Source organism: Musa acuminata, chromosome BXJ1-10 (genome assembly GCF_036884655.1).
Source record: "Musa acuminata AAA Group cultivar baxijiao chromosome BXJ1-10, Cavendish_Baxijiao_AAA, whole genome shotgun sequence".
In the NCBI taxonomy this organism is placed as follows: Eukaryota; Viridiplantae; Streptophyta; class Magnoliopsida; order Zingiberales; family Musaceae; genus Musa; species Musa acuminata.
Genome location: NC_088336.1, coordinates 32,082,236 through 32,101,492, shown reverse-complemented (window position 1 = coordinate 32,101,492; position 19,257 = coordinate 32,082,236). Strand labels below are relative to the sequence as shown.

General features: G+C 39.3%; 4 protein-coding genes and 2 non-coding genes across 8 annotated transcripts; 1 reads left to right on the top strand and 5 right to left on the bottom strand.

Moving 5' to 3' along the window:
- Positions 1-727: 727 nt before the first annotated feature.
- On the bottom strand, positions 728-3,780 carry LOC103969302 (mitochondrial import inner membrane translocase subunit Tim9). Of its 3 annotated transcripts, none has more exons than XR_010480875.1 (3): positions 3,620-3,777; positions 1,369-1,515; positions 958-1,098 (listed from the first exon to the last, which is right to left on the bottom strand). XR_010480875.1 is itself a non-coding variant. In XM_009382797.3 (2 exons), exons 1-2 carry the CDS (start codon positions 3,712-3,714, stop codon positions 912-914), a joined length of 282 nt encoding a protein of 93 aa, XP_009381072.1. In that variant the 5' UTR covers positions 3,715-3,780; the 3' UTR covers positions 728-911. The 3 variants fall into 3 exon arrangements, 1 of the variants encoding a protein (XP_009381072.1); XR_010480876.1 differs by having other exon boundaries at positions 962-1,098; positions 1,423-1,515; XM_009382797.3 differs by lacking the exon at positions 1,369-1,515 and having other exon boundaries at positions 728-1,098; positions 3,620-3,780.
- A 1,251-nt stretch (positions 3,781-5,031) lies between these two features.
- Positions 5,032-5,104, bottom strand: TRNAK-CUU (transfer RNA lysine (anticodon CUU)). The gene has a single exon. It is a non-coding gene; the product is annotated as a tRNA-Lys (tRNA).
- A 58-nt stretch (positions 5,105-5,162) lies between these two features.
- TRNAK-CUU (transfer RNA lysine (anticodon CUU)) lies at positions 5,163-5,235 on the bottom strand. Its single transcript has one exon. It is a non-coding gene; the product is annotated as a tRNA-Lys (tRNA).
- Positions 5,236-5,821: 586 nt separating this feature from the next.
- On the bottom strand, positions 5,822-9,877 carry LOC135596236 (very-long-chain enoyl-CoA reductase-like). Its single transcript, XM_065088244.1, has 4 exons — positions 9,612-9,877; positions 9,281-9,320; positions 6,270-7,024; positions 5,822-6,122 (listed from the first exon to the last, which is right to left on the bottom strand). Exons 1-4 carry the CDS (start codon positions 9,678-9,680, stop codon positions 6,054-6,056), a joined length of 933 nt encoding a protein of 310 aa, XP_064944316.1. The 5' UTR covers positions 9,681-9,877; the 3' UTR covers positions 5,822-6,053.
- Positions 9,878-13,279: 3,402 nt separating this feature from the next.
- On the bottom strand, positions 13,280-14,785 carry LOC135596235 (uncharacterized). Its single transcript, XM_065088243.1, has 2 exons — positions 14,494-14,785; positions 13,280-14,187 (listed from the first exon to the last, which is right to left on the bottom strand). Exons 1-2 carry the CDS (start codon positions 14,549-14,551, stop codon positions 13,373-13,375), a joined length of 873 nt encoding a protein of 290 aa, XP_064944315.1. The 5' UTR covers positions 14,552-14,785; the 3' UTR covers positions 13,280-13,372.
- Positions 14,786-17,792: 3,007 nt separating this feature from the next.
- On the top strand, positions 17,793-19,082 carry LOC135594840 (WUSCHEL-related homeobox 5-like). Its single transcript, XM_065085347.1, has 2 exons — positions 17,793-18,188; positions 18,715-19,082. Exons 1-2 carry the CDS (start codon positions 17,849-17,851, stop codon positions 19,080-19,082), a joined length of 708 nt encoding a protein of 235 aa, XP_064941419.1. The 5' UTR covers positions 17,793-17,848.
- The last annotated feature ends 175 nt before the right edge of the window (positions 19,083-19,257 follow it).

Sequence of the window (19,257 nt, the reverse complement as noted above, 5' to 3'; positions counted from 1 at the left end):
AAAGTTTGAACCTCGAACGGCACTCTTCGCTTCGCCCTTTATTTATTGTTTACGGAGGGTTGAGGTGGGGACGGGTCGGTTGCTGGCCGTCGGATTTGGTGGGAACGTATTATTGTTTTATTCTTCTGTTATTTTAAGTCGGGGATTACGAGATCGACTGCGTAACTAATCAACGGATTATAATTATTGAAACCGGGATTTGATTTAATGAAGCGAGGTATTAAATCGGCCTTTTGCGAAGACTGCCCTACAGGTCAGATTGGTAATTAACTACGAAAAGCGACCTAACAACATGTAAAGAAGGGTCGGATTTGCGTCCTTACGGGATGCAGGATCCATGCCCGATCCGACATGGGTCAAATTGGTCAACCTTCGTGTTTGTATAAAAGAGAGTGTGGTTATCTTATCGTCGCACGATTGAATAGATAGGCCTACTCTTGATGGCTCCCATTCTCGGCAAAATCGCCTCCGTCGCCGTGCAAACGACAGGATTGCTTCGGATTCTCCTACGCCACCAATTGTCCGGTGATCACTGACGTAGGTGAACCTTGTCCGGTGATCACTGACGTAGGTGAACCTTCTGATGGTCGCGTACAGCCCGCTAAAGACCCGCGTTCGTCACCATTTGAAATGTTTTGACTTCGGTCTGGCCTTTGCTAGCTAGCACCGACATCCCCTCTCTCGCCATCACCGGGATTTCTCGTTTATATCAGAATGGCAATCACCATCATTAACCACAATGGATATTAAGAAACCCATTACCATAGTGCAAAATTTAGGAAATTCGAACCTCTCTGAGTCTTCAAAATAACCAAGAAAAATGCAAAATCAAAACTCTTCGTGCCATCTTGCAAGGATACAAACTTTTGAGCTGTAGAACAAAGCTTCTAAGGAGAGAAACTAAAAGAGATTTAATCTGGTGTGGCAGCGCCCTGGTTTAATTCTGCGAATCTCATGCCAACCCTCATCGAGTGCTTCAAGAACTTCTCGGCACATCTGCGGACGCATGTCTCTTCCTGCTTGTCAAGTGACTTGCGCCGGAAGGTATCCACGCAATCCGTAAAACACCTCTCTACCAATGTATTATACATCCTCAAACTGCAAGATTGATTTGAAAGAAAAAGAATGACAAATCAGCCAACAATTAATCACAGCAATAACATTAATAGCCATAATAAGTGAATACAAATGCCAATGTAGTGAAAAGAGAAAGCCTGGACATTGTGAAACCTCCCTAGGATGCTAGTTTAATTAATAGTGTATTGAGCTATAGATGCTAGTTTAATTAATAGTGTATTGAGCTATGTCTATAAAGCGTTTTAGCAGCTAGTTTGTGGCAGGAAGAGATCAAGCTGCTGTCTGTCATACCCTGTGTGCTTTACAACAATTTGATCTTTTTTTTGTTTCAACGTGCAATACCACCTGAGAAGATCACAAGACTAGCTTCGATAAAGTCCATTACGTAGGTTCCAAGTGCTTCTACAGAGAGCAAGAAATCTGGGGGGAGAAAGGACCCTGCATAAAGCGAGTTCAATAAGCAGGTTGTAATTAAGCAGTCTTAATCAATGAAACATGAAGTACACGCTAGCTCTGAGGAAAAATATGCCCTCAATCAAAGAAATCAATATCACAAAATCGCCCTAATGGAAACCTAATCTCCACACATCAAAGTAAAGTGATTAAAAAAACATCTGTTTGTCATACTTTATCAACACACAGGTCAGCCTATTCAATAGCCAAAAGACATTCTGATTAATTCACAACCAAAGAAAACAATTGCTTTCATCGTAGCATTACAAGTGTCTAAGCAGTTAGGATCTTTTAGGCTGTGACAAAGTTTTTGCAATTTATTTTGAGCTGTCTTTGATAACATGAACATGAGATCTGAAATATCCAATCATCATCATTTCGTGTTGTAATATATCTATTGTATGGTTGGCAATAGCTTGACTGAGCAGGTCAACTTATAGTGGTTGATTTACTAAACAAAGTCTGCTGAAGCCCAAGATATCAAGCACAATAATTGTAGACCATATAGGCACACCGCACACATGCTCTTAAATGTCTAGCCAAAAGGACATCACTTCTCTAACTAAAATGCATCAGGTGTGATAAATAATTTTCCAATCTAGCATTAGACACAACTTAAGCCATTCAATAAAACCATAATGCACAAAAAATTAATAAGAAGAAAAAAATTGGAGCAAAAGGTAAATTGGCAAGGAACCTATAAAGCATGTATGCACGTGGAATGCCAATATCGCTACTAAGATACATCTAACTTGAGTTGATAGTATACACCAATAAAACAGGTACAATAATGAAAAATGTTTTAATGATATGATTTGTATATATTACAACTGATACAATAACGAAAATATTTCAAATACATAATATTATTATGACAAAGCATATCTTTTTTATCAACATTTAATTATAACAAGCATTTGTAGATTATGCAAGATAGAAATATCTATTTTTAGCATAATGACCCAAAAATGATAAGATGCTCAAAACAAATAATGCCGAACGATATGTTTAGATACACATCATGTCCATAATCAAAAGATCAAGTGTCCAAAGGAAAACAAAAAACACCTCTCAAGAAGCATCAATGAATTATCCCACAACTATCCCATAAGTATCCAATTTTCTGAATAATTAAAAAGTGAATACTTTGAAAAATTATCAATACATATCCAAGAAGAATTTTAATAGAAAAATTTTGAGGATATAGCTGAGAGACTGCATGATGTATGCAACAATTATCGAAGCCCCACACATCCGATAATGACATAAGTAGTTTGAAGTATCCACGCAACACTTCATACCCCCTTGATAATTAACAACAACACTATCTCACCAAAGCATTGTTGTGCTGTAATATTGTTCAAGGATTGTCTTGCCATGCTGGCCAATCCAGTTATAAACATTGATACATTTCTGATCAAAATAATGGGCATGGCCTATAGCACAAGTTATTCTCATATAGTGCTGGCCAGTGACTTGATACTCTTTGAATGACAACTAAATCTATAAAGAAACCTCCAGGTAACATCAAGTTCTGTGAGAGAAACCCTTGTTAATGGTCATAGTCAAAACTGTATTGAATTGGGCATTGCATACAATAATCATGTTTAGTAATTTCATGAACATGAAATCCCTATCACGCAGCAAAAAGGTGCTCCATCCAGCCAGAGGAGAGCATTCCTGCTATGAAATTAATATGCCCTTCAATTACTAGAGGAGCATTACTACCATCACCACCAATCCTCTACCCCATGGTGTCTTGAGTACTTATTTCGAACCTTTTTCTCCTGGTCCATAAACTGAAACATCATAGGAAATTGTGATTTCAAGATTGTTAAAAAGGACTTTAAGCATCGAGACGCTTAATACTCACATCTGTTACATCTCTACTTCGAGACAACTATAACTACAAGCGCACCCCCCTTTTTGTGGGGAAAGTATGGAACAGGTGCTTTCTATCACAAAACAAGAAACGATGACACATATCATTCGAAAACGTGACCGTTCTGACAAGCCGATTGCGTATCGAGCACGATGCAACAACCATGAACGAGAAGAAGAAGAAGAAGAAAAAGAAAAGAGAAGAGACCTGTCGCGGATCTGGAGCTGCTCGATCATGGCGGACATCCGGACTTTGTCCTCTTCAGGGAGCGAGTCGAGATCGCCAAGCAGGCTCTTGTCCATCGCTTCTCCTCCTCGCCTCTCGATCTGCTCGGGCTTTGGTTGAAGAATCGATTCGACCTGAAGCTTTGCGACCAAAAACCCTCGCCTAAATAGTTGACATGAAGATCGGTGATTACTTAGTGTGAGCCGTCGGATCGCTATCTGACCGTTAGATTGTATTGCGATCGTTTCTTTGGGAAGAGTCTGTGAATATTTTCAATTTATATGGGTCACCTTTTGCTATTTACAATCACAACTCTTAATATTGGTAAGAAAATCCATCTAAATTAATACTCTTTTAATCCCTTTTATACATCCTTTTTCTTCTCATTCTTTTTTTTTTTTTTTTTTTCTTCTCCTTTTCACGAAGAAGATACCGGTAGGATTTTTATTCATCACAAACGTCGCTAAGACTTTTAAAAGTGTACTCATTGTCGTCGCCTCCATAACACTTATTTTATTGGAACACCATTATCTATCCATTATATTTCTATCTTATTATATCTTTAGAAATATTTTTATCATTATTTATATTGACCATCGATCTCCAAGTCATCACCTTTCTCCTCTTAATGCCACATCATTAACACTCTTGTCTCACATTTTACTTATTGCTTGTTTGATAAGAGAATAAGAGAGGTGACGAGGCAAATGACAACGAGAGCAAAGGCATATGAGTGAGGATGACGATGAGAGTAAAGATGACGACAAGGGCTAAGGATAATCAAAATTTAAAATAATAAAACGTGTTCTCGAGCGAAGAATAAAAATTTAATATATTTTACTATTTACAATCTCAACCCTTAAGATCGGTAAGAAATTAATATAAAAGTATATTTTTAATTTACTATTTAAATTTAATATACTCTTTTAATCTTTTATACGATCTTTCGTCATCTTATTTATTTATTTTTATTCTTCTTCTCCTTCTTCTAATTATTAGAGGAGATGTAGTTAGGATTTTTATTCCACACAAACATCACTAAAGCTCTCAACAATGATCCCTCGTCTATCGTCATCATCACCTCCACTCAATTACGAGACTTTATTGTCTCTTTGACACTCACTTTGTTAGAACGTTAATCGCTACATATCGAAAGTGACAAAGCAAAGGACAACAAAAACACATAAACAAGGATGGATAATCTAAATTTAGAAAAATAAAGGGTGTTCTATAGCAAATAATGAAAATATAATTTTTTTTTTAAGAATTTCCCCAAAAATAACAAAATAAGCGAGAATGGGTCATCTAAATTTAGAAAAATAAAGGGTGTTATATAGCAAATAATGAAAATATAGTTTTTTTTAAAGAATTTCCCCAAAAATAGCGAAATAAAACGCCCACCGTGGGGCTCGAACCCACGACCACAAGGTTAAGAGCCTTGCGCTCTACCCACTGAGCTAGACGGGCTTATATTAAATTTTCATTAATTTCTTATTAGAATATCTCTAAAAATAGTAAAACAAAACGCCCACCGTGGGGCTCGAACCCACGACCACAAGGTTAAGAGCCTTGCGCTCTACCTACTGAGCTAGACGGGCTTACAATAAATTCTCATATTATTTATAAAAGAATAATATTAACATGATTTCATGAATTTTTTTCAGTTTAGTTTTTTACATTTTCAAGTGAAAAAATGGTATTTAGATTTCTTAAACAAAGAAGTTTTTTTTTGTTTTTTTTCATGATGATAGTGAGAATTCTTTCAATATTCTATTGAAGAACATTGAAATAAAGACACATGAAAGAGGTAGGCAGGCCTTGAATAAGGGAACATTGTGGTCATGCAATCCTAACCTCAATCCCTTAATTAATCTCTAAAAGATGTTTATATGTCTTCTTTGATAGAATAATTAAACAACTTTGACATTCCAATTTCTATTGTGGGAGTAAGATTCATATGTAAACAGCTAGTAGAATCACTTGGTTTCTCAAAGATCAAACTCAAAAATTGACCAAGACAAACTTTGGAGAATTGACAGATTAACTTCATATTGCAGCATAAGTACCATTGGTAGTTAAACATATGGGAGCAAACAAAAATGATGCAGATGCAAGTAGTAAGAACTAGAATTGCACAGCCAGCAGATTAACCTAAAAATGAACTACTTTGAGTGCAACAGTTGGTTAATAAATCAAACAACAGATTTCATAAAGCTAAAATGTGCATGCAGCAACAAGCATTTCAGTTGTGCATGGCAATTACATAATTCAGCTGCCTAAGATGAGTATTTTCCAACTCCCATAACATGTTTGGCTTGAAAATTCAGACTTTAGAAGCAAGTAAAATGTCAGATGAATGGAGGAAGTATCGCCCAGCACCGGGGATACCTAGGCTGTCCGTCTTTTCCATCTCTGCTTAGATGAATGGAGGAAGTATCACCCAGCGCCGTGGATACCTAGGCCGTCCGTCTTTTCCATCGAATAACTACAACAAAGAAGGGTAAACGAAAAACATTACATGCACCAGAACAGACACTCGATTGATTTGTATGTAAAACAATATTGACTATGATATACAATTGTCACATACAGCAATTGATCACTTTGCAATTGCCAAATACTGTTCGCTTACCTTCTTGAGGCGACGGTGTTTGGCGAGGGCCCAATTTGTCATGATGAGTGTAGCCACCACGAGGAAAACGTAACCTGCTATTGTTTGAGTAGCAATATTGAAACCAAGCCATTGATAGATCTCCGTTGTGTAGTTTGCACAAGTCACTATGTTGAACAGAAAGCCACGAGGAATCTGGTAACCACCATTACCAACAGGGCTTCTGAGATTCCTCAATATAAGATGGCAATACAAGTTAGAGACTTGGCAAATCAACCCAAATCCAAATCCAATCTTCATTTGCAGATCACTGACAGGTGTGTACAGGGGATGATTCACATGATATGCAATGTATGTGCCAAAAGTCCAGTAATAGGCGCAATTCCTGAACACATTGGAGAGAGGTGAAGTAGCATGGCTGAATCTGTGAACGAAGAAAGTCTCCATAATACGTTTGAAGTAATGGAGGCACCAGTAACACGTAGCATATGTCTGGACTGGGTATATGACCCGTTCACCCTCATAACCAAAGTACTTGTACACTGGAAAGTAGTAGAAGATAGGATAGATAATTAAAGGACCCAGGTACTCCCAGAAGAAAAGAGTACTGTATAAAACCTGTACTCCAAGGTCCTTGAATACCACAGTGAGAGTCTTGGCATTCCCATCACAATATTCTACCAGTTTTTTCTTCGGACTAAGGACAACTGGCTTTCCCTGGTTCCCAGATTGCAATGGCAGGGTGAGGCGCTGTCTTGAAGGATAGAATTTTTTGGCTGTAATTTGGGACAGGAACAGTTAGGTACATACTCTTAGTAATCTGACCCAAGAATTAGAGAAGTCATAAAATTTAAGGTAAGTCTAGCACAATAGACACACACTGGTACTGGTATTGAGAACTCCAAATAATATAATAAAAAGACTCATCAGAGAGCCAAAGCAAGTAACTCGAATGATTGACTGATTTACAATAAAAGCTACAGCCTGTACTACTTGTATATTGTAAACTGAAGAGCAGCTCTTGTATCCACCATGACCGAGACAGCCAAGTTCCCAACAGTATTGACCAGTCCGGTGGGAATGCTAGTCCTAGACAATTTTCTACTTCTAGCGAATCTTCAGTTGTCTCACAATGAACTGATCCTCTAATCCAATACAACCATCTAATATTCACTTGTACCGGACCAGTGCTCATATTAGTTCTATGGTTGATCCGAAACTAATGAACTCCCAAAACTTTGTTATCAACCAACATCATGTCCAACAAAATTTAGAGGCGCTTCTTCTTTTGGTTTAATACTCTAGTATCCGTTGATATGGCCACTACTTTGGTCTAATACTCTGGTATCCATTGATATAGCCACTACTTGACAAGCATCGACTCATAAGTACTATGAGACACTATGAGATGAGGCCCTCAAATTTTCCCTTAGTGTAGGTGAGAATAAACAGGTTTTCTACTCGTGGAAAATATATTTCAATTGTTTGATAAAGTTTCCCATGTGGAATGTATGGGATCAGACAATGGAGATCAGGCAGATGAAAATAAAAAGTAGAACAAATTCGATCAGTAGGAAACAATTCTGAAAACAGAAACAGAATTCACCATAGTTAACTGCCAATGACAACAGAGATCCAAAAACTTTACAGTGGTTGTTCAAAAATAACTTTTATTTCGCTCTACATCTTGAATGCTATATATTTGTATGTCAATCGGAAGTTAGATAAATAGTTTAGAAGAAACAAAATACCAATTTAATATTCATCAAATTCTGTAACTTGCAAGATTAATATGGTACAACTCCAAGTTTGCATAAATAGAGTAACAAAATTACTCTTTTGAAGCAAAAAGGGAAAAGCAAAAATTAGGAGAAGTATCAGCATGACATAAGCTTTAAACAACAGAGCATACACAGGCAAATCATATAAGAAGATTATCATAGATCCATAGTACTTAAAATAAAAAGGTAAATTGACAAATAATCCAGTAAATCAAGAAAAAATATAACAGTAAAATAAAAAGAAAGAAATGCAGAGAATCATCAAGGCAAAAGACAAGTACATCTGAGAAAAAGACGCAACAAATGCAATTTTACGAGAATGTAAAAGAATGAACAAGCATGATATGAGGGTATGAGACAATGCCTTTACCTTAAAGAGGAAGAATTGCAACAGTTTAACATAATGATATCTCCTAATGCATGTAATGGTTGTCTTACATACAAAATCTCTGGCCAAAGGTATGACATGAAACCAAAAGATCATCATATAATTCAACTGAAATCCATGTAGGAAACTAATAACATCCACTAACTTGTCCTAGTGAACTCATCAAGATATACAGATCTTCTTACCAGCCAATTTGCTCAATAAGCTCTTAACTAAGACATGTAGAATGCATTATGCTCGTCAAAATTCCAATATTACATTTGAAACATCATGAGTATTAGATGTCTATATAAATTTTCACGCCAGAAAAAGTTATGCCAAATTATGTCTCGAGCAAATACAAAATAAGCTATTTTTAAGTTTCGATGTAGCTAAAAGCAATTGTTTAATATTTTTTCTCTTATGTAACAGGTTTAACATAAACCACAAGGGAAAACCAGAGCACAATCTACAACATACTGAAACCTCTCATCTGTAATCAAGTATGTGAATCTAGAACTTTTAAAAGCACTATATCCGCTCAGATTTTTTACAACCGGTTTCAAATCCAGACAACGAATTATTGTAAATCATTATATATAATACAAGTATTTCTCTAGTAAAATTGTGAGAATACTAAACATGTTATGTTCATGTGAGGAAGCAAAGAAGAGACAGAAAAGGAAAGCAAAACCATGATAGCAAAGAGAATTCACAAAAAGATTAACCACCACATAACAAAATCTAATATATTAATATAATAAGGCAAAAATTTTGAATTTAATATGAATATTGAAATATACCGACTCAAGTTAAGGGAGAGAGAGAGAGAGAGAGAGAGAGAGAGAGAGAGGCCATTCAAGACGGGCTTCCAGATATCTTACTTCGGGCATAAATTGCTTCCTGCAGATCGCTCACAGTGGCCTGAAAACGCACCAAGAAAGGAACTTCTGCTTTAAATCGATGAGATATGTACAAATCTATGATAAAGAATATCAAATTCATACACTTCCCATTAACACACAACAAGGAAATGGAAGGGAATTAACACCGAACAACACAAGACCAGATTTTGACATACGAAATACTGGAAGTTTTCCCTAAAGACGAAAAAAGTAATCTTTCACCGGATCCCTATGCTAAACCCTCCCCCAAGCAAATTAAGCATAAAAAACAAAACTTTTCCGACAAAAACCACGAAAAATCCGATAATACCTCATCGTGGAGCTCAATCCCACCCTTGATGACCTCCTTTGCGCTGCGGGAAACAAGGATGATCTTCATTCCTTCCCACCTCAAAATGCTACCAACTCAACGAGGAAGGAAAAGAAGCGCCAATTATACCGAAAGATTTCAGACTCCGGATGGTGGTCGGACCTGGTGGCGGTGGCCGGCTTCGGTGAGCGGTGTCCCGTTCCAAGGCACACTACCAGTGATACGATAAGGGAAGGAAAAGCGAGATCTTGCGGCAGCGCATCGTTACCACGCCCTTTGGTGATTAACAGCCGTTGGAAATTGCCGGTCCGTCGTTCATCCACCGTTCATCGTCGTCCGCGTTCGCATGTGCCTGCGAGTGTTATATTAACTTATATATACACTAACTTATACAAACTCTCAAAAAATATGAATTAACTTTCAACATTTGTTGAGTTTTAAATATTATTTTTATTGATTTAGAAAACAAAAATATATTTAAAAAGAACTCCTATTATATTTATTAAATATTATAAATAGTGTAACAATAAATTAGGTGAGTATTTATTACGCCAAATTAGAAAGACTTTTCGTTTTTAGTATTATAGATATTTAATTATTTTGTATAATTTATTTTTTTAAAAGAAAATTATTAATTCTTGAATATAAAATAATATAATTTTCTAATTCATTATTTTTTTTATAAAAAGCATATATATATATATATAATCTATACAACTAAAAAAATTGATTGTATATAATATTTTATTCTAATTCATTTCCTATAATATGAGTTGTTGATTTGATAATGATTGAGTGGGATAGATTTCTTTAATTATAGAATTATAAAATTTTAAATTATAAAATTTAAATCTCTTAATCATGTGATTTTCTACACACCTCCTAAGTTAGCTCAAAGATGTCAATCATTCCTAACTATTTAAATCAAAATATCTTTGAAGTCCTTTGATAAGAAAATATAGAAACACGAATAATTTTTTCTTTAATTCCTTTTATAAAATATCAATCTACTTCAACATGCTTTGCTATATAATGGTGCATTGGATTATGAGAAATATTGATAGTAATTTTATTATCACAATATAATCTTATACAAGTTTTAGTGGGTATTCATAATTCTTTTAAAGACATTTTTTACTAAGAGTTGTGCTACTATTCTGAACTCTGCTTCAATACTATTTCTAATAATAACTGTCCAATTCTTGCTTCTCAAAGTCATAAAATTATCTTTAACAAACATAAAATATCCTAAAGTTGATCTCCTAATCACTTATTGATTCTGTGCAATCAACATAATACTCATATTATTGCCCTTTTTAAATAATAAGTCGAGTCCTTTTTAAAAAATATAATAATCGTATCTAAATGTTATTTATATGGTGAATACATAAATTGACTCATTATATTCACTATAAATATTAGGCGAGTAAGAAATAGATAAATCTCTTAGTCTAGGATATTTCAATCTATGATATTTTATTACATCTACCATGATTTTTCGAGAAGAATATCTCAATTTATGATTAAGATATATTGAGGTATCCATAAGTTTACAACTAAGCATATCTATTTATTTGAAAAGGTTTGAAGTGTATTTTCTTTGTAAACAAATATCACATTCTTTCATCTTGTAATTTCCATGTTGAAGAAATGTTTTAACTATTTAATATTTTTAATTTCAAAATTTTTTGTCCAGGATATGCTTCGATTTCTCCGGTTTTAATACATCATTACTTGTTAGGATAATATCTTGTACATAAATTATAAGACTAGCAATTTCTTTCTTTTTTTAGTGTTTATAAAACATAGTATGGTGCCTATGACTTTGAGTATATCTATGACCATAAATCTGACTTTGTGAACCTCTCAAACCATAAATCTTCTCAACTTGCACATCATATTATGCTATACAAATTCTGAGTTAGATCCACGTATACTTAACCTTCCGGTTCTCCGTTGAGAAAGATATTTTTCATATCTAATTGATATAAAGACCGTTCAAAATTAATTGCATGAGATAACAATACTCAAATAGTATTTAGTTTTATAACGAAGCAAATGTTTCTTGGTGATCAATACCATATGTTTGAGTAAATCTTTTTATAACCAATTTGTATCTTTCAAAGAATTATCTATCTTATATTTAACACTCATTCGCAACCCACTATATTCGTCCCCTTTAGAAAATGCTCCAAGTATCAATTTTTTTTAAGAGCTATCATCTCCTTCATAATTATCTCATTTTATTTTGGAATTAATAAAGTATCACTTATATTTTTTAGAATTTCTAAATTAAACAAGTGAGCTATAAAAGCTTCAAAAACTAGATAGTCTATGATCGGATACATTTAGATATATGATGCATTATATACAATCTAATTCGTTTTAAATTGACGGGAAAATCAAGATACGAGGAAGAAATAGAGTAATCCATGTCTGTCTGAATTTGCCAACCGTTCAGACTCTTGACAATACTCGAGAATGTGAACATCAATCATTTATAGATTTCACAACCTTAAATACGTATGAAGCTTAAGTGTAGTCAGAATGATATCTCCCCCTAAATTAGATTGTCTAATACTATGTTGTGATGTTAGAGATTTGGACTGAGGAGTATCTATAGGACTAGTTAGTTATTGGCTAAAATTCATCGAAGATGAATTTTGAGAAAAATTATTTAATTTCTAAAGAATGTAACATCCATAGCGATAAATATTTTTTTTGACATTGGATCATAATATTCGTAACTCTTTTGAGTCGGAGAATAACCAATAAACACATACTTTAATGTATAATGATCAAACTTATTTCGACGATAGTTATGAATAACGATAAAAATAATACACCCAAATATCTTCGGTGGAAAACAGTTAATAAATTCACATGTGAATAAACGAAGGATAAACGATCAAGAGATATTTAAAAATTAAATATTTTGATAGATATCTGATTAATTAAATATGAAATAATAAGAATCATGATGGACAGTGATGATAACACAAATGTCATACTGTGGAAGCCAGCATGAGCCATGTTCTTGTATCATCCTCTCACAGTAGATGCGTTGGATCCATGTTGGACCACCATGCATGCATAGTTTATCTTCTACCTTAACCTCCACTGCCAAGAAAAATGATGCCAAGCTGCTTCATCACATGCTCTCCCTATTCGAATCATGAAATGAAGACAAGCTCAAATTCTGTCTTCGAAGTGTTTCAGCTTCTGAGTTGTCCTCCTCACCTCGTGACCATCCTCATGGATAAGTAGCAGACATGAACAGGACGACGTACGAGTGGGTCGCACAGAGAGACAGAGAGAGAGAGAGAGGAACAGGGAACTCCAATGATAAGCCAAGAAAACTCGGCACATCGGCAGAGATGGCGCAGTCAGAGCTGATGTGCTGTGGGCAGCATTTCCCTTATGGGTCCTGAGCATCAGGTGCAACCCATTGTTCTGGATCAACAATTCCATGGAGGGTATACGACCACGATGTATCAGAATGGGGGGTGTCAGAGATCAAACAATGATGTCAATCATCACATGTTTGTTGCCGCTTCTCCTAGGAACCCAATCTGCATCTCGTCATCCGCCTCTCTTTGATCGGAGAAGCTCCCTTGTGGCTGCATCAAGAAGACGAAGAAGCAAGAAGAAAAGGAAGACAACATGCATGACCAAACATTTCCATTTCCATTTCCATTGCAAGCACAGAAACATGTAGATGTTTGAATTATATCCATGGTCACGAAATTTACAGACACATCTCATGCATTCGATGAGAATTCAATGGGGAACTCGTTGGAAATGATGAGATCTCGTTGCGGTTTCCCATTGGCTAAGGGAATCACCTGCGGAGAAATGGCAGCAACTGGAGGAAGAAGAGGAGCAACGGAAGCTTCCTTCGTCTCCTTGCTTTCGACATGCCCGCTACGGCCTTTGTGAACCTTCAGTGCTTCTTCCACCAGCGTCTTCCGGTACAGCTTCTCCTCGGCGTCCTTGAGGAACTTGAGCGTCGGAGGCGGAGACGACCACATCCAGGCCAAAGCTTCGTCCTTTGTGGGTTCGAACAGCGGGTTGAATCCATTTTGCTTGTAGCAAGCCATTGGAGTCAGAGGAGGAGAGAAGAGGGGAGGGGAGGACAGAGGGGTCAAGGTCGGAGTCTCTGATATGAGAAGCAGATCCCGCAGGCTCTTCCCTGTGCAACCCCGCCTGCTCCTCCCACCTCTGGCGATCGCATCCTCGGACTCCAGCTCTTCCTGCGTCTCCTCTTCGATGGTGAAGAGCGACCTGGGAGGACCGGCGAGGCACATGAGCTCTGCATCCACCGTGTCCTCTCCTCCGAGTGGCTTCAGGACCAGATCATTACCAGAGATGGAGCGGAGGTGGGGCTGCTCTTCCTCGGAATGAGTTGCTCCGTTCACCGAGATGCAGATTTCTTGAGGTTTGAGCGCAGTGGGGCTCAAAGAAGTTGGCTTCTTCCAGCAGAAGAGATCCGGGAGCTCCTTCACAGGGCTGCTGTAGTTCTCCTCTACGTCCCTGCTACTTCCTCGCTTCTTCCACCAAAAGAAATAGTAGAACTCTGCAACAAGAGCCAAGAATATGCAGCCCGAGATCAGGCTCAAGCCAACGCCCAAACAGCCCAAAGGTTTCATCTCTCCCTCAGCAGCATATCTCGATAGGAAACTGCCTCAGAATCGCCTCCCTTTATGGGTAAATCAAAGAAGAACCGCCAGGAAATGAAACAGAGAAAGGAAGAACATCAAAGGCTTAACTTGCTCTCCCTCAAAACCAGACGAGGGTGGAGGAACTCCGACAAGACTACACCTTTAGCATCAACATCACGATTCGAGACCAATCACCCATGAAAGAATATCAAAGATCAGACCTTTGCCACCAAAATCACGGTTTGAGAAACATCTGACACTGCTTCGACATCCCTCCATGGCTCCAAACACTCCGTGGATAGGACATTAGCTTCGTGTTGGAGCATCAAGGCCAAAAGGTCTCAGCTTTGCTGCAGAAGAAGCCACCAACCATAAAGGAAACCATGAGGGCGGGCCAGAGCATCACGGCCCGGCGCTGCCCTTGGGAGCTCGGCTGACGGCTCGGATGGGCGAGGAGGATGCGTTGATTCCGAGAGCGGCTCACATGGGATGAGGAAGAGCGCTGTCGTTTCCTCCCGTGCCATCACATTAAAGCATTACCCAAACGGAAACAATAGCCTGTCGCTCATCATCGCTGTCTTGAACAAATTGCGGCGGAAGGATTCTTACGGATTCTTTAGCTGTACTCCACCGATGTAGGGTTCAGGGAAGAGGAGCTCCTTGTTGGTTATCTCACCTTCTGATTCGGGGTCCCACGTAGCTCACCAATGAGCATAGCCTGTCGCTCATCATCGCTGTCTCGAACGACTTACGGCATAAGGATGCTTGCGGGTTCTTTTGCTGTGCCCCACCGACTGGGGGTTCAGGGAAGAGGAGCTCCCCGTTGGTCCTCCGACCTCACGTCTTGTGGGTCCCACTGAACCCCGCCAATGACCACAGACTATCGCTCATCATCTCTGTGTGGAACGACTTGCGGCAGAAGGATGCTTACTGGTTCTTTTGCTGTACCGTACCGGTTCAGGGTTCAGGGAAGAGGAGCTCCCCGTTGGACATCTGACCTCATGTCTTGGGGGTCCCACTTACAACGCCACTGACCATAGCCTGTCGTTCATCATCTCTGTCTGGAACGACTTGCGGCAGAAGGATGCTTACTGGTTCTTTTGCTGTGCCGTTCCGGTTCAGGGTTCAGGGAAGAGGAGCTCCCTGTTGGTGCCCGTACCTCGCGTCTTGCAGGTCCCACTTAGCCCACCAGTGAGCTGGCTACCACCATCATCGTCAACGTGCCAATCTGTCTCCGGTCGGGGACAAATGAGCTACACTCGGTTTGATTGCAGCCAATTATTTGTGTGTTCTATTTTGACCAATAGAAGTCAACAGTGAGGCAATCAAAAGCTTTTATCATTATTCTTTTTGTTACAAACAAAAAGAATAATTTACTCGAGTTTGTCGTCAAATTAAATATATATATCAATTTTCCAAATTGTAGTGAATTATCAAAAACAGCAATAATAAAAGGGACTATAAACCGAGTTTTAGTCAAGCTTATATACGCTCATGCTCTGAGTTCAAATCAAACTTAGGCCCATCCAAATATATGTAGAATTAGGTCCATGTAATATAGGGAACCATTCCTATCTCTATCCACGATAGGCCCAAATGAGTCACTCTGTGGCCCAAAACTTTCGCAAGCTTACTATTAACAATATCTTTTTTTTTTACTATCGATAATTTTTTTAAAAATATATATTTTTACTACTTATAGTTACTATATTATCGATTATATCTTTTTTTTTTATTCTTTCCTCACAACCTCTTACTTTATCATTGTCGACATCGCTTGGTATCATTCGATCTTTCTTTGTTGTTTGCGGAAAGAAGAAGACGAGAAAAAAGAAAGAGAAAAAGAGATGAAAGAGGAGGAGAAAAAAAGAGAATATTTATGTTTATTTATAAAAGAATAATTTAGAAATATTAAAAAATTATAAATAATAAAAATAGATTATAAATAATAATATCCTTAAAAGAGTAATGAATGGGTTAAATATTAGCCCCATTTTTTAAGAGTATTTAGGGTAGTTTAAAAAAATAAAAAGTTTTAAAATAAAAATATAAATAGCAAAAAACGATTACAAATAATAATCTTCTTAAAAATAATGGGTTAAATATTAGTTCAAAAATTATAATTATATTATTCTTTAAAATGTCGATTGGCAAAATGCATTATTATAGTGACGTAATTATTCCAATATTTGTGATATCCAAATAATCCTAATATCTGTCACTGCATGCCTTCGTCTTCGTCTTCGTCTTCGTCTTCCTGCACTCGACCGACCGATGCTCGCAACGCTGTCCTTCTCCATGGTTGTTACCACCGCTGCTGGGTCTCCGCTGACACACCCACCCCCCAACAAATCCACATACTTCTCACTGCCGCTGCTGCTACAGCCTCGTAGAATCAGTCAGCACTCACGAGGCGAACACATCCTCGCCTCTCTCTCTCTCTCTCTCTCATCCATTCACGTACACAATGACTCCGTTCCCGAAACAGGCGAAGCAGCGGGGTTTGAAGGCCCTCCTCCCCGCGCTCCCCATCCATGCATGGTGGAGATATGCAGTATCGCCCTCGCCGTTTGGTCTCCCACTCCATGTAGAGATCGCCATTTCCCGACGCACCCACCACATCCCACCCGGCCTCGAATGACCTGTACCTCAGCTACGTCGCGGTGGAGGAGGAGGAGGACTACCTATGGGCCAGTAGGCCAAACTCCGCTACCGCTGCTGCTGACTACCATGCACATCACAAACATGCCTCCCTCTTCCTCTTCTTTTTCCTCCCCCGCCTCTGCCTTCCTTTTCTTTTGTTTGCTGCACTCGGTCGCTTCCCTTCTCCTTCTCGATGAGCCTACGAATTCCCACCGGATCTCCATGCAGAAAAGGGCGAGATTTCGTGCCATTTGTGTGTCTTGGATCAGCATGCGGCAGTCTCCTCCTCTCTCTTCCCGAGATCGACGCCTCCCTCCCTCCCTCCCTCGGCATTAATTGCTTGACTCTTCCCCTCTGGTCTTTGTGCTTTCTTTCTATGTGGTTGATGCACCGACGAATGTACATCAAGAGAAGCCTGCATGGATCTTTAGCTGATCGATGATCATCACCAAGCATTGCACCACCATAGGCAGAAGGGAACAAATCAAATCTCCAAGAAGGCCAATGGCGCAAGGAAAGAATACATTTCATTCCCGAGGAGGCCTCCTCGAATCCCATTTACCTGTAAAAGGCCTAACGCAGCAGCAGCAGCACCATCACCTCCCCACACACACCCACCATTCGATTGCCGTATCCCCTACAGAGAGAGAGTGAGAGAGAGAGAGAGAGAGAGAGAGAGAGAGAGAGAGAGAAGAAACGCAGCAGCAGCACCTGGCGCCACCCCAGCCGCTCCCCGCCATGTTTTCAGAGCTTTTCCTGCGCCCAGAACCATACGCATGTCAAACCCTTCACGTTTTTGACCCCGCTACACGACAAGCACTACACACCATCTCACGCTCTTCCTCCCTCCCTCACCTATCCTCTCCTCTCATGCATGCATAAAAGACCAGCTCCTCTCTCACTCTGTGTCTCCGCCGTAGCTGTTCCAGTGCTATGGAGGGAGGCAAGGGCTCGTCGTCTTCCTCCTCCTCCCCTTCTACCTCGAGGTGGAACCCTACCAAGGAGCAGATATCCGTACTGGAAGGCCTCTACAAGCAGGGAATCAGGACCCCCAGCGCGGAGCAGATACAGCACATAACCGGGAAGCTGAGGGAGTACGGGAACATCGAGGGGAAGAACGTCTTCTACTGGTTTCAGAACCACAAGGCGAGGCAGAGGCAGAAGCAGAAGCAGGAGAGCTTCGCCTACTTCAGTAGGCTGCTCCAACGTGCCCCGCCTCCCATCCTCCCACCCACCGCTCCCTCTCTTCCTCCTCTTCCTACTTGCACCGACGGTATATGTCCGTACACCTCCCTGATTAGGGTTCTTCTTTTCTCCATTGCCTTCCCCGGTATCATCCGGTAATCTTCTTGCATGCATGCATGCATGCATGCTCACCAATTATATTGGCTATCTCAAGTAAAACAAACACCTACATGAAATCTGTACTTCTTCTCTTGCATGTGTATATAAGATCTTGTCTGGTCGTAGCCTCGACCATGTGAAGTCCTACCGCAAAGTACAAAGATCAGGTCTCGTGGGAAGACATTTCTTTGATGCTTTGTGATCCCTTGTCTCGTCCATGTGAAGTCCTCCCTGCTTGACGCCCTTTGAACACACTTTTCCTGGAACTCGACAACAGTCCCTTCTCTGAATCCTCTTATATACTTCATGCTTGTATAGGATCGGACGACAGTCCAAATCTCAGATACATCGTCTTCTTAATCATTTATGGTGCAGTATTTATCTTAAGAGTGCAAACGCTGCCTCTTCCTTCTCTCTCTGCTGTCAGTGTTCATCGTTCTTCATGTGTCTTGCAGTTGGTTGCAGTCCATATTACGTACCGGTGCCGCAGGTCGGTGGTGTCGGCTTCTTCCACCCGCAGTTCCCTAACGTGATCTTTCCGGCGGCTGCGAAGCCGACGGACTTCCAAAAGATGGGAATGATCCAAGGGAGAAACCAAACACCTTCTCGTGCTGGTTGTCGCAATAGGGATGAGAGCGGTCATGAGACGCTGCAGCTCTTCCCGTTGCACCCGACCGGGATATTGGAGAGGAGGTCAGGAAGCACTCAGACGTCGGCTTCGACCGAGATTGAGAGCGTAGAGGAAGACGAAGGAGAAGAAGGGGTGGGCGGTGAGAACCAGCCCTTGTTTAACTTCTTTGGTGGCGCTAACAAGCAGTGCTAAGGACAGTGTTGTGCCTCTTCTGCTCATCTCCTTTGCTTTATTCTGTTTTGGAACTCATTTAATCCGGTCATTACATCTCCTTTAAACTGCGAGAATTGTGAATCCTCAAAGAGAACTCTCAGATTTCAATGTGGTATCAGAGACAAAGGTCTGATTGCAGTTTGACACAACAACA